The sequence below is a fragment of the Anneissia japonica genome, unplaced genomic scaffold (assembly GCF_011630105.1).
Source record: "Anneissia japonica isolate Jap-2015-1 unplaced genomic scaffold, ASM1163010v1 scaffold3262_len730253_cov190, whole genome shotgun sequence".
NCBI lineage: Eukaryota > Metazoa > Echinodermata > Crinoidea > Comatulida > Comatulidae > Anneissia > Anneissia japonica.
Genome location: NW_022732572.1, coordinates 172,684 through 188,562, shown reverse-complemented (window position 1 = coordinate 188,562; position 15,879 = coordinate 172,684). Strand labels below are relative to the sequence as shown.

The 15,879-nt window shown below is 33.0% G+C and overlaps 1 protein-coding gene across 4 annotated transcripts in view; it reads right to left on the bottom strand.

Annotated features, from left to right (window-relative positions):
- Window positions 1-2,667: 2,667 nt before the first annotated feature.
- LOC117115737 (cytoplasmic dynein 1 intermediate chain 2-like) overlaps window positions 2,668-15,879 on the bottom strand; it is a 32,375-nt gene continuing 19,163 nt past the window's right edge. For all 4 annotated transcript variants that reach the window (XM_033259663.1, XM_033259661.1, XM_033259662.1 and 1 more), the window contains 10 exons: window positions 14,127-14,213; window positions 13,165-13,321; window positions 11,941-12,040; window positions 10,267-10,392; window positions 9,629-9,775; window positions 8,556-8,669; window positions 7,434-7,712; window positions 5,968-6,108; window positions 5,614-5,739; window positions 2,668-4,906 (listed from right to left, as the gene is read on the bottom strand). In XM_033259663.1, the coding sequence (XP_033115554.1) occupies window positions 4,802-4,906; window positions 5,614-5,739; window positions 5,968-6,108; window positions 7,434-7,712; window positions 8,556-8,669; window positions 9,629-9,775; window positions 10,267-10,392; window positions 11,941-12,040; window positions 13,165-13,321; window positions 14,127-14,213 (1,382 nt within the window). In that variant the 3' untranslated portion in view covers window positions 2,668-4,801. The remainder of the gene's footprint in view (window positions 4,907-5,613; window positions 5,740-5,967; window positions 6,109-7,433; window positions 7,713-8,555; window positions 8,670-9,628; window positions 9,776-10,266; window positions 10,393-11,940; window positions 12,041-13,164; window positions 13,322-14,126; window positions 14,214-15,879) is intronic.

Sequence of the window (15,879 nt, the reverse complement as noted above, 5' to 3'; positions counted from 1 at the left end):
AATTTATAAAAATAATTAAAATTTGGGAAGGATTTTGGGACACAATTGTGGCTGAAAAAATGTATTGCCTCCCAATTAATTTAAGCATGTTTCTGAATACTGTCAACTGTACATGAGAAATCAATATATTTATTGCAGACTTTTAAAAGTTTTAGAAGTATGTAAATGTTAAATTTCTATTTTAATTGGTAAACAATGTTGTATAGAAATAGTGGCCTACTGTTGGCACATATATTTTCCCTTTCTTGTGTTTATGTTTATGTTTTCAACTGTATTTTACGTTCAGAACTAATGAAAAAATATGGAGATAAAAAGATTAATTTCATTATACTAACATTTGCCTCGTTGTTCCTGATAATTGCCAAGTCAGCATCCATGTCCTTGCACGTGTCTCGAGCCGTACTCCATGGTACCAATGCTTGGGATGCAAAGTAACATGTGTTCCCAAATTGTTGCCAATCTTTTCCGCATCCTTGGCTACATACTGGACAAGAAAAAAAAAACTTCGACAACAGGATTCATAACAATGGCAAACAAAAGGCAAGGTCGAGAAATCTTAGCCATAATACAATATTGTAATAATATTTTAAGTGCATTTATTTTTCACTTAACTTACAATCAACAATTGTTTTTACATAATTATATTCATTTAGATAGTATTTAATGCCTAAATAATTTAAGCAAATGAGTATATGACTGAAAAAAATATAAAAACTTAACTTACCACAACCAACAAGGACAGAAAAAATAATGATTCTTATGATCATGATGCTGTGAAATTCTATATATTCTGTTGCAACAGCCAAGAAACTTTGAGCGCTTAGGCCTCAAGGTTACTGCGCAAAGAACCAATCCACAGAGTTCAGAAAACAAGGGTTAGAATATTTAGTATAGAGTCATCAGATATGGGGGATAGGAGCTGATAAGGTCTGATTAGTGAAACCTCGGTACATACACAGTACGGCACCAATAGGTACAAAGCACTGCGATAAGCTACATATTTTGAGCTAACTGGATGGGTTGTATTAGTATGACCCCTTTAACTATAGTGATACAGGCCTACCTAATATTATAGGCCTCATATTTTTTACCATGTATATATATGATTGCCACATAAATCAGGGCATTATCCAGATTTGAAAAAGTGTATTAGGGTGCTGTGTTAAAATGTTAGAAGCAGGGTTTGGGAATATTGCTTCTTAGAAAAGAGGATAGCAAATTAAAGATATCTCACTAAACCCTGCATTTTATAGGGAAAAGCAACTTGATGTAATAAAAGGGACCAGGTATAACCATGGTTCAGGGTGCACACAGTACTTTAGGATCAAAATATGTAAAATGATATAACATCCATTTGGTAGTCATATTATTTGTACAAAATTTAAAAAAAGCCTATTTACACAACCAAATTATTATCAACAGATTGATTCTGGTGGTTGCTTGCTTATCTACGCTTATCTACTTAAATGTATCAAGGGTACTGGATATCCGCCCCCTCTGATTTATTTAAATGATACATTGCTACCATAACTAATGTTTTGCATTGGCAATTAATAAGATAGTTTGGGTTAATAATCCTGGAACAATGAGGTGCAACAGTACCAAGTATCTATAGGAAAAACAGAAGCCATTGATGATTTCGGTTGTCTGTAAGGAGCCTAGATAAACCTACAATAATTATTGGAAAAACATTGTAAAATATATTGATCTAGAAAGATAAGTTTAATTATTCAATGGCCGGATGTTTAAACTTCTGATACTTTGAGAAAGACTAAGCTGCCTTCAGGGAAGATCCTCTGAAGAGGACTTAATTAATGAATATAAAGTAAAATAGTATTGAATGATCTGATGATTTGACTGAGCCATTTAAAGTGAGGTGAATGAAAGTGTAGTCTCGGTAAGAACAAGTAAAATAGTATAACATCCTTATAATTTGACTCATTTTCTTGATTCAGCTATGGGTTGAATGAAGATCACCTATCAACAATGCTCAGTCTGCATTGAAACATCAGTACACTTAAAAATATTATTTCACCAACACAGCCTATTCAATAGATTTACTAGGCAAATTGCTTAGAGTTGAAGGTAGCTATTATATGCTAGTGCTTGTATCAAGTAATAACTAAACTATTTTCATCACCATATCAACACCACCATCCTCATAGTCACACTTACAACGAGCTTATAATCAGACTTGATACTATAGCACCTGCTTTAGAACTGATGAGACGAAGCACGTATCTTTGCAAGTCAGCTGGAAGTCAGACAATACTCCACTTCACCGAAATGCGATCAAACATTGTCTGGCAGACTGACAGACAAAAATAACTGTGATATGCCCATAATTGGGTGTGATATGCCCATAATTGGCTGTGATATGACATCATCATGCCTATATATGTTGTGTACAGAGCTTAGGGCTTAGTTCCAAAAGCAGTGCAGTAAAGTAAAAGTATTTAAAAAAAAAATTTGCAACAGAAAACAAATTGATAAAATCACAAATAAAAACTGTTCATTAATAAAGTACCGTATATGGTAAAAGTGTTTAAAAATGAAAAAAAAAATGAAAGTGATGGTGAATTCTAAAATTAATAAACAAACTATAGACTTACTCTATGATCAGTACTAACAATAAAACTATGTAAGTACAAAATATAAAATCAGGAATTTGAGTCGACATACATATTTTTATTTCTCATACTCTTTCCGCTCAACCAATGTTATTTTACTCTATATGAAGTTACAATTTTGGTAGCAATATATTTCACAATTAGAAACCAAGAATAAAAAAAAACACCACTAAATCAATTAACATAAGTGTTTCAAGATATAACATCTGTCATAAAATATTGAAAAAAATCCTTCAAAATGGAATTTAAATGTTGAATTAATCATTTTAAAAATCAAAAAGGTTATGAACTTTCTAATTTATAATTTAGACAAAAGTCCATAAATTGATTACCAGAAATTAGGGTCAATGACAACATTATAGGAACAATACTATGTACGCACCTGTTAAATGGAGAGAGAAACATTCTCCCATTCAAATTTTCAAATAAAAGCTAATAACTTTAAACAAATGAACTCATCAATATATACTTTAATTTTAATTTTTTGTATGTGCTCTGGGGTTGGCTTACTGGTGTTGAGCGCTTTATAAATGTCATTTACTATTATTATTATATTTTAGGTCAACATAGATGGTATATATTTAATAATAATAATAAGAATAATAATAATAAAAATAGTAATAATAATAATAATAATAATAATAATAATTTAAATTTATCACTACATGATAAAAATCAACCATAAAAGTTTGGAATTTAAAACAAATATAATCTATTTTGATAATTAAATATCACTATTATATAATTTACATACTTGGATTTTAGGTGCATTCTACATCTATATTCAACAATTCAATTTATACCAAAACAAACTGCCATCCCACATAAACAAAACTGAAGGCAGCACATCCTTGTAGGAGGGCTGTGTGGATTAACTGTGTGGATTCACTGAAGGCAGCACATCCTTGTGGATGGGCTGTGTGGATTAAAATCGAACAATAATATTGAAGTTACAGAAAGTGTTGAATAAAACCCAAACCAGAACTTTCCAATGAACTGTATATTTGATCAGATTTTCATGTAGAATGCAAGATCCATTGCCGACATAGAAGATATTGGGTTTGAATATCATGTGAAAATGAATAAATTCACTATTTCACTATATCTAGGATGGGGAGGGGAAGGGTAACCTATTTTTTTTTATTCACTTAGGTATATGGGCCAAGAATTTCCAATAATTATCATCATCACTGACATAATTATTTTATAAATGGCAATCTCTTTCACAAGGCCAATATATACACATGATGCTCTACATATTAACTAGGTCTCATTAAGAGGTTTGGGCAGTGGGTGTCTTTGGAAAACCCAGGACCCCAGGATTGGAAGGCAAGCATCTTAAGCACTGAGCCACAGGTCAAATCATAAAAATGTATCCCACAGGAATCAAATAAATTTTAAGCACAAACTCTTAAGGATTGAGGTATAAAACCGGGAACACTAACTCATAAATGTACGATAAGATTTCAAAATTTCATTCCTATATTGATCTCAACTGTTGGTACTGATATTCTAGCACATGGGGGTGCTCTAACATATCAGATACAGTATTAACAATTTTTTGTTTGACTGTTTAAGACAAAATTTGTCTAAGTTATTACTGTACTTAAGAAATGTGTAATCCTTAACTAGCGAATGGCATAAATCTACACTTTACTTTTAATGTGCATAATAACAATTTTCTGAAATTATTATTATAACAGTTACATATAAAATTTACTGACTTGGATCAGCCCACTTTGAAGTAAATGCGTGATTATACACAGAACTATTCTAACGTTTTGTGTGCTTGAGATGTGAAACCGACAGATTCTGCTTTCTCATGAAAACATAGGTAAGTTAATAGCTAATTTACATATGGCCTCTTAATGTATAATACAATGCAATTTTGTAAAATCCACAATTTTATACATTAAATCCTTATGCTTTTTATTATTACAGTAAAACTGAATAATCTTGTTTTTACAACATAAATATGTTTTGTGGATAAATAAATAAAATATGGTTGAATGCATTTTGAATGGACATTAACCCATTTTTACTGTAAATGCTCAACAGACTTAGCAACACTGATAAGTCTTGAAAGTTGCACATCAAGCCACAGAATTAAGTTTACAAACATGCACATGGAACATAGGTTAGATGATAGCATGCTGCAAGAGGTGGCGGTTTCACCGCATTAGACTGTCTGCCTCTATATCCGCAGCATTTGCTTTGATGTCTGTTAATGTCCGGACAAATCTTGACCATTCGTCCATTCGCGGAGTTGCGAAACTCTGAAAAAAAACCCAAAATTGATTATATTGTATGATTACGTAGATACATCCCGCAAAGGACCTTCCACTCGCCCGTCGACAAAGCATTATGGTAGTCGTTCTTTCTCTTGGGCTTCTGTCTTTCTTTGGAATGCTCTGCCTATTACAATCCGACAGGCAACTTCCATTGATGATTTTAAGGCAGCTTTAAAAACTCACCTTTTTAACTTGTATTTTTCTTTTTTTCCCGAATTTTATTTTTACTGTTAAGCGCATTGAGGCTTTAGCATAATGCGCTATATAAGCCAAAATTATTATTATTATTATTATTAAAGGACCTAATGCAAGTAACAGGAGCTGTATGGACAAGTACACTGAGGTAACTCCCTACTCGTCTCGACAGATATACTGGGTCTTTGAAGTGCACATGAGGCAATTGTGTATACTGGGCCTATGGTTTATAGTCCTTATCCGAGAACCAACACCAATATTATGGCTGTAGGTTGTGGCACCTCTGCATTAACCGCTCGTCCATTCAATTCAAAAAGGTGAAACGTACAACATAAAACAACACAATCACACAACAGTAAGAGATAACCAAAGCAATAATACAACATTTTTGAGCTGAATACAACATATGTAGTGAATCTCATGGCAGTAACAAGAATTTGTTTCACTACAAAAACAATACATAGACAATATCATTGTTAAAAGTTTTGAAAATGTACCTCTCCTACATCGTATATCCATATACGGCCGTCAGCGTCACCAGCCGCTATTTGGTAGCCAGAGTGTGCCCAGCGTACCCTGTTGATTGCTGGTTGAGAGTCTAACGTCACTCTAGCACTAGGTACCTACAACAAGATAGAAACACTTTGTATTAAATGTAACTATTAAATAACAAAATACTATTGTAAGTATATACAGTATTTGTGACATAATAAAGGTAAGGAATGATCTACAATTTCAAAATGTGTTTTAGTACTGTCTAATTTTCTGAAGGAGTTATGTTGTCTGACTTGGTGGGAATGACTGGTAATTTGACTATATGATCAGAGATTTGTTATTAAGTTCCTACTTACCTCTGTGTCATTATTAAGGTTCCAGACATCAAGCCTACCCATGCTGTCAACAGATGCAAAAAGTGCCGGGTGGATTGGTGACCACATTACGTCATATATATAATCACTGTTATCCTCAAATGAATAAACTGGTTTTGATTGCTATACAAAGCATAAAAAAAATGTTAGTAAAGTAATCGTAAACGTTGAGTGCCAAGCCTTTCTTCCTAGTTTCATTTCATACACCAAGGCATAAGGGGCGCCACCATGATAAAAATCATTCCCATCAACTATAATGAAACATGAACTTCCAGGTTCTTCCCTGAACATCAATGGTAAGAGTTCACCTAGCAGTGAACGTGTTTAAGTGGTATAGGAATAAATATAATTTCCAAGGACATTATAATGACAAACCATCTTGTTCAAATGAACAAGAAAACATAAAAAGATAGATGTAAATAAAAAAACCCATAAAAAGTATATTCTTTAGAGGGTGTGCTTGCTTTGACTTGTGCTCTTGACTGCATAGATGTATAGTTATAAGAACACTAAGATTTCATATATTATTTGTACTGATGCTTTACATTTACATACAATTATTAAAAACATACAATACTCTTTTGATTTATGTACACATTTTTTTCTTCTTCTTTATTCAACAATACATTAAAGATTACAAAAGACATATGACAGAATAAAAAACATTGCAAAAAATGATAATTAAAAGCGTTTCTGTCAAACTTAAAATTTCAGTATACATTGAAAAAAAAATTGAGCCATTTTTATATATTATGCAGCTAATGTAGCTCCTAAACATTCTACAGGAAATTAATAAAAGCAAAAAGAAAATTATTTTGAGAAATAAGCTTGGCTTAAACCTCTCCACATGTTCTTTATTTGTTTGTTTATTTTTCTGTTTTAATTGTTTGTTTCTTTTTTTTGTTATTTTAATTAATTTTATCAAATTGTACATGATTTTCTTTTTCTTTTTCCCTTTCCTTTTCCTCTTCCTTATACCTTTCCCTTTTAGTTCTTTCTTTATTTGGTATTTTATTTGTTACATTTCATTTCGTATCATTTATAACTTCCGAAAACTAAAAATAGACATATGAAATGTACTCCTCATACAAAAAAAATATATATTTTTTGTCGAACAGCCAGGATACTCAAAAAGCTGTAAGGAGCCTGATCAGAATGTAACGACCCTAGTATAGGAAAAAAATTTAATAAAATATATGTTAACTATGTTTATTACGATATCCATAATGAATATTTTTTGTACTAAATATTACTTTGCTGTATTTGCACCATATTAAGTAAATGTTTAGGCTGGTATAATTTGCACTGTATTAAGTAGACACTTAAGCTGGCCTAACTTCCTACAAATACAGTATACCTTATATGCGGAAGCTGACTGCCACAAAAATTCTATGACCAATTATTTTTAAAACTGAAGATATTTATAAAATTAAAAATGTTTATAATACCTTCGTGCTCCAAAGCTTGATTGTCCAATCAAATGAGGAAGTGAGAAACAGGTGAGAGAAGTCAATCTGGCCCTGGACATGGTTACAATCAATACCGGTTACTGGACCTTGGTGGCCTTCAAACACCTCATTAATGCCTGCCTTGCTGCCATGCCTACTGGCAGTATAAACGGCACCTTCTTCGCTGCCGACCACAAAGTTGTTCACGTCATTCGTTGGGAAGTCCATGCAGGTGACCGCTACAGACTTGGACTGTTTATGTTGGAGTTCCATGCTGTCCTGTAAAATGAAATTACTGATTGTTAATTAATTACTGATTAATTAATTATATAAATTATTATTTATTTATGTCATATTAATTTAAAGTGAACATGGAATACAGGAGACAATACATGGTGGTTTCTTGGAACACATTAAAAAATATTTTTGGGGTTCCACTCCATCCTTTACAGTGATACAAGTTATTAAAACAACCACCTGAAATGATTATGGGTGTTGTAGCTTATTAGTTGATTGATATATTATTCTAGTAAAGTGTAGTATAGAAACTACAGAAAACAGGCTTTCGTTAGCATACCCTGAAGTGGCTACATTTTTTATATTATATAGCTTTGTTTTCACAGGATGAATTTGTAACTTTGATATCAATTTCCATTATAGATATTTCAAGCCATGCAGTGGCTTGCATTAAGTGCAGCACATAGCATTCTATCGGTATTAAACATAAATGCAAATTTAAACTGTCGTGAGCGTACATTTCATACCAGAGCTGCTCATCTTTGGAACAATCTTTCTCACAACATTCCTAACAGTTTTGATACTTTTGTTATCAATATGTTTAAAAAAGAGGTCTTTATCTGTATTCAGTAATACCTTTCCCTTTGTTTAATTAAACTTTTTTATTTTGGTTTAGTAGTTTTCATTTTTCTGCTTTCATTTAAGTTTTAGGCTATCTTATCATTGTTTTTGATTTACTTTTAGTTACTTTTGAATTTCATGGTTATAAACATTATTTGTTATATTTACTGTATGTACCAGGGCTTCCTTAGAAACAGTGCTAGTCACTGATTGGATACCCCGGTTAAAGAAAGCTTAAATAAATAAATAAACCTGCAAGCTTACCTGAGGCTGAGAGAGCATATCCAGATTCCACGAGCACATTTTACCATCAGTTGACACACTGATTAGATTATGAGCATTCTGAGTCCCTACAACACTCACACAATACACGGGGTGCTGTTGAAATAAATAAATAGCATAATACATACCATTACAGGGAGGAAACCTGTAGCTAAAGTTGAAATTAGGAAATTAATCCACAACTTGTAGTGTAATCATGCTGAATTGTAAACAGCCAAATGGCCATTTATTTTGATTTCTCTAACCTTAAAAAACGAGCTTAACGATTATTTTCATGGTAAATCATAGCTTTTCACAATATTCCAATCTTTCCTTTTATTTTGTTTTAGTTCACTTAATTCATTGTTATTGTATTGTTTCAGGGAGTCGCACATCCTTTTGGTGACTGAGGGTTTCCTGCTTTTGTGTCTCCTGGGCAGTGATGCCAAATGAATAAATAAATGTTAATTAACATCAAATTTACTGTACAATTTTAGTGCAACTTTTCTACTCTACTTTGTTAAGTTCATAATAATTAAAACAAGGATGTTATAATACTACTAAAATTTCAAACTTTTCTGTCCAAAAATATGCCTCTAAAAACAGATACCATATCAGTTTTACCTCAAAACTTTGTATGATTTAATCAATAGAAAGGCAATTAGGTTTATATGAACGTAGTACTACTACTCCAAATGGTCGAGCAGTTAAGGCAGGGGCCTGTGATCATAGCCAACAATATTGGCACGGGTTCGCGGCCGGCTCGCTTCTATAGTTCTGGTGGTGAAACAAGTCTTCTCGGATAAGGACTATAAACTGTAGGTCAAGTGTACACAGATGCTTAAGCGCACTTTAAAGAACCCAGTACATCTTTCAAGATGAGTAGGGGGTCACCCTGGTGTACTGGTTCACTCAGCCCCTGTTATCGACAGATGAAAGTGCGCCGGTTTACTGGCTGTGGAGGACATGAAGTGACCCTAAGGGGAGGAGAAAGTTATTGAAAAGTGCAACATCTAGTCCCGAGCGCATATTTTCGCTATATAAATCTATCTATTATTATTATTATTATTACTTACAGTGTGAGCTGCAGCCGACAGCGGTGTCCTCTGGACTGGAGTCCTCTTGTAGCTTCTGTTGTCCCATAGTACAATCTGACCAGAATAAGTTCCTCCCACAACCAGATTTGGATGAAAACGAGCAAACGACGCCGACATTACAGGTGACTGGGAAAAAAAACCCAAATATATTTTGTACACCTCATTTTCCATTTAAGCTTATAGAGGGCAAGGAGGCAATCTAATTCATAAATGCTGACCAGAAATCTAGAAAATCCTGGGGCAGCTTCTTTTTAGGGAAAAATGATTGCAACAAAATGAGGATGCAAATACTTATGTTGCTTGAAAAGGCCTCTTTTTAAGCTTTAAAGCATACGTTTGGTATCTTACCTATGATTTATAGCTCTGTGGTTACATTTTACTAACCAAAATGGATTGGGTGAAAGGTCATAGTGAAAAGAAAATCTGACTAACAGACCCTGGTTTTAAAATGTCACTACGCATGGGTAACATCTTCTTATCTGGCTTACGTATTTGCTTTAGTTGAGAGAAAACAATTAAATCCGCTAAGGTTAAACATTGAACTGTGAAACAGAAAATATGCACCCCAGCATGAAAGTTACAGCTTACTCTACCATGTACGTTTGGAGGTTAATTACCTGGCAGTGGAAGATGTATTCTGGAGTTGATTTCTTGTACTTCATGTTCCAGACAAGAGCAACACCATCTGGCTCATGGGGTGACTCCTCATTATTATTGTAAGATGCTACTAAAAGTTCAGGGTACTACCAAGAAAAGAAGTAGAAAACAAAGGAATATTAAAAATAAATCAAACAATTATAAAGCAAAATATCAAAGTTCCCCCACCCCTGACATCATCAGTAAATGACATATGCAATATAACAGATAGCTGAAAGTAAACTTAGATTTGATGCTATGAAATACAACGGGAACAACAATATTAATCTACTCTTATGCATTCTGTTTACACTATCACATTTTGTGTGACAAATACTGTGATAAGACCATATTTTGGTGTAATATGACACCATCATGCCTATACATTGGCACATCACAGAGATAGAGCTTTTTACCCTAAAGTAGTATTTACCTGTAATGTGTGGGAAGGAAGCAACCTTATATGAGCCACCTTGGTATCGCATTAAGCATACACATCTTATGGTATCAATTTTGTGTCACTGACACAAACACCCACATAAATAATTTGAGATTATTTAGTACTAATCCCGATATGTGGAAAAGTGTGTTTGCACAGCGGTAAAAGTTTGTTTTCCAAACCTCGAGGTTGAGAAAGATTATTTCTTAGTCTACTCAGCTTTATCAATGGGTACCAGCAAATTGCTAGTAGTAGCTTGTGATGGACTTCTAGCGTCCCATCTGGGAGGAGTATCACACTCTCATCTGTTGATGAGAGTGCGGATATAAAGCTCCAGCCTTATGGGCTCTAGTGGATCCGCAGGGATTTACCTGCTGTCATTCAAGCAGTAAGATGTCATTTATTGTAGAAGGTTAAGCTAACAATTGCCAATTAATAACTTTATACTATCAAGGGAATTTAGGATGACATCAATTTAATGACACAGGACATAGCCAATACCACTAAATGTCTATTACGATAATTACTTTTTAATTACTTTCTAATGGTGGCCAATTGAACATTCCTCTTTAATGCATTAACTGTGATTGAGTTTTGAGAATCTCTTAGTGTCCAGGAATTACATTAAAAAAAAAAAAATGTTTATTTTTATTTAGTGTACTATTTATGTCTAATGTCAAGTTATTTTATTATTGCAATTCATATTTGCCTACCAGTATTAGTATGTCTTTTTGCAACAACAAAAATAGTATTTAATTACAGGATTATTGCATGTTACGACAATAAAATATTATTTATTGACAGGACTATTGCATGTTATGACAATAAAACAGTATTTAATGACAGGATTATTGCATGTTATGACAATAAAATTTAAAATGAGTTCAACAGCAATTTGATTTCATATGATTATATTTATACTGCAATTCTTAATTTTGGGCTTTATGCCTTTTTATATATCTCAATGCAATTTTGTAACATCATGATGTATTTAATGTTTGATGTTTGCAATGTTTTTCTTTTTTAATGATGCTGAATAAATCCAATTTATAATTCAATTATTATATATTATTTATACTGCTAGTTATTATTTATAGTGCTAGAGCTAGAGTGACTGCAACTGTCTATAAACCCAAGTAGCCAAACTAACACTGTTGTAAATAACATCAATTTTTGCATCCAAGCAATTGAAACTTTTAGTTTGTAAGGGTCATACCTGATTTGACCAATCTAAACTTGATACAACACGATGTCTTGACCAGCGGTCATCAAAAAACTGTCTATTAAGTGAAAGCTTAGCACTGGCATCCTTATCACTGTAAATAGATTCAAGGAAGATGAATGTATAAATTATAAACATATATTTTAGTTGACATAAACCAATAAAATATGATTGACATTTATGCAAGTTATTAAATGCTAGGTCAAAGGCAGAAGTTTCCTTCAAAAAAAGGTCAATAGATCAATAAATTATTTTAGTAAAGCTGAAATCATATATATCATAAAACTTCAATAAGATGTGTGGACACTGGGATCCCATACACTTTCACTGACAGTGTTCATAACTATTCTACCAGATCCAGATCTGCAGGAAATTTAATTTTGTCTAAAGTCAGAAATGAATCTGGTAGAAGAAGATTTCCTTTTAGGGGTTCTCAAATGGGAGGGGGGGGGAGGTACTTTTTTTCATCATTCTTATATGTTAAATCTTTTTTGATGTTCTGCGTTGTTTCTCTTGAGCTTTTAATGTTTTATGCATACTGGGCTCTTTGGGAGAACAGTAACATGTTACTGCAGAGGTAACCCAGCATAAAGAACAAATAAATAAAATAAAATAAAAAAATAAATGTAATTAGCTACACAGAAAAGACCAACTTATAATGGTCGAGACCCCCCTATAGTTAAGATCAACCATGGAAGTATTATCACTATAATACCTCCATGGAGCAAGTATTATCACTATAATACCTCCATGGAGCAAGACACTTACCCCTCTCTATCTCTATCTTCACCAGTGTAGTCCATGAAGATGTCGCTCTCCTCAAACAAAGCTCTCTCCATGACTCGAGAAGCTCGGTCAAAGAACGACTGGAAATCACTAGAATTAATGATTTGCTGTTTTTCATCGCTTGACAACTCTTTAACCACTGTAATTGAAAGTGAATATATTAAAATATGCAGTAAATTTGTCAAGCATTTTGAGAAGTTCAATATAAAATTCTATATTAATGCCAAATATTATTAATGCCAGTGATAAGTAATTCCATCAGGTGTTTGCTAACATTTTTATATGTGAAATATATAAATATTATATTATTTTGGAGATGATATGACATTTTTTTCAAGTTATTTTGGTATTTGAAAAACACATTATTTATAACATAATTATGAGTTTCAAGTAAGAACTCACTATAATACCTGAATGGAGCAAGACACTTACCCCTCTCTATCTCTATCTTCACCTGTGTAGTCCATGAAGATGTCGCTCTCCTCAAACAAAGCTCTCTCCATGACTCGAGAAGCTCGGTCAAAGAACGACTGGAAATCACTAGAATTAATGATTTGCTGTTTTTCATCGCTTGACAACTCTTTAACCACTGTAATTGAAAGTGAATATATTAAAATATGCAGTAAATTTGTCAAGCATTTTGAGAAGTTCAATATAAAATTCTATATTAATGCCAAATATTATTAATGCCAGTGATAAGTAATTCCATCAGGTGTTTGCTAACATTTTTATATGTGAAATATATAAATATTATATTATTTTGGAGATGATATGACATTTTTTTCAAGTTATTTTGGTATTTGAAAAACACATTATTTATAACATAATTATGAGTTTCAAGTAAGAACCAAAAATTTTTACAAGCATTACCTCTATTCATATTGTTGTAGTAATAAGTAAAATAGCTTTTGATCAAAACACATGTTTCCTAATATTCCATCTAACATTTTCTATTACACCAGTCATAAATATTTCTCTTTCAATTTTTTTGTCTAATCAAGACCTTTTTTGCTTTGATGATTACCTGCTCCCCAGAAGGTGCCTTTATGTATGATAAAAGTGTTTTGTAAATTCAAAGTAAACATGCTACGTAAATAACCGTTGTTATTATTATCATCATTATTAATTGAGTATTATGCAATATTTATAGAACAAAATATCCTAATGAGAAAAAGCAAAAGTCTGTTAACTTGACTTTTATTTTTTTCTCTTTAAAGCTCAGTCATAATTCAATCTTCTTTTTTCAACTGTTTTCATTTTTCTTGCCTCTATTTCTACCAAGAAGAATGTCATAACATTTTTTTTTTATCACTTTTGGTTGTATTCTATAGATTACTGAGGTAAAAAGCTGATTTTTTTTTATGAAATTAATTACAAATTCTTTAGTACTGTACCTTCAGGTTCCTCCACTTTCTCTTCCTCAGGAGGTTGCTCAGGTTCTTGTTGCTGAGCAACAGAATCTGGTACCATATCATCTTCATCTGAGAGACAAATTTAAATGAAAAACTACTTTAGAATACAATTTAAACTGCTAAGGTTCTGCTTTACAGAGATAAAAAAAAATAGAGAGAAATTTGAACTTCTACAATTAGGACACTTTTAAAAGTACATATTTTTTAAATGTACGACCGAATATAGCCACAGAAAATGGCGACTGGATAAGTTGATGGCTGAAGAAGGATTATGCCCCACATACCCCATTATTAGGTGACAAACTTTAATTACAGCTAATTGAACAATATCAAAGGCTATTTTAGTGCGACTAATTCAAATACCAGTAGAGTTCAAACATGTTATGTTAGATTACATTCATATTTTATGAGTAATTGGATTGTTAGTCATAGTCAATCAATCCATAACCAGGAAATTGCTGTACCACTCCAATCCACAACTGGCATACCAATTAGCCAACGGAATCAGGTTATATTAGGACAGATAAGGCGTGTAGTGTGAGGACAAATGTAGTGATGTGATGTAATGATAGGTTGTACTGGTACATGTTGGTACTGTACCTAACACAAATGTATTTCAGTGAACTCTCATTATTTGCCACAGAAATATGAGGAAGATTTTCAAATGTTTATAAGCTTTCAACCATAATGCATTTATTATCCTAAACATCACAATCATGAACCAATTTGAATACTGTTTATTCTTGTAAATTTTCTTCTTAATTTAACACTTTGAACACTGCCATGACCACCACCACCTTCATCAAAATCACTAGTAAAATCACAAACACCACATCATCTATACCATCCTCACCATTAGCATCACAAACACCACATCATCTATACCATCCTCACCATCAACACAACCATTATCACCATTAGCATCACAAACTTGAAACACCACATCATCTATACCATCCTCACCATCAACACAACCATCATCACCATTAGCATCACAAACACCACATCATCTATACCATCCTCACCACAACACAACCATTATCACAACCATTAGCATTACAAACACCACCCCATCTATACCATCCTCACCACAACACAACCATCATCACCATTAGCATCACAAACTTGAAACACCACATCATCTATACCATCCTCACCATCAACACAACCATCATCACCATTAGCATCACAAACACCACATCATCTATACCATCCTCACCACAACACAACCATTATCATCAACATTAGCATCACAAACACCACACCATCTATACAATCCTCACCACAACACAACCATTATCACCATTAGCATCACAAACACCACACCATCTATACCATCTTCACCACAACACAACCATTATCACCATTAGCATCACAAACACCACATCATCTATACTATCCTCACCATCAACACAACCATTATCACCATTAGCATCACAAACACCACATCATCTATACTATCCTCACCATCAACACAACCATTATCACCATTAGCATCACAAACACCACATCATCTATACCATCCTCACCACAACACAACCATTATCACAACCTTTAGCATCACAAACACCACATCATCTATACCATCCTCACCATTAACACAACCATTATTACCATTAGCATCATCATGTCATCAGCTCTCAAGATTTTAAAGGATTACCCAAATGTTTTGAATATTAGAGGATTGGCCAAGCGGTTATAGCAGCCTACAGTAGAGCCATAATATTAGCGCTGG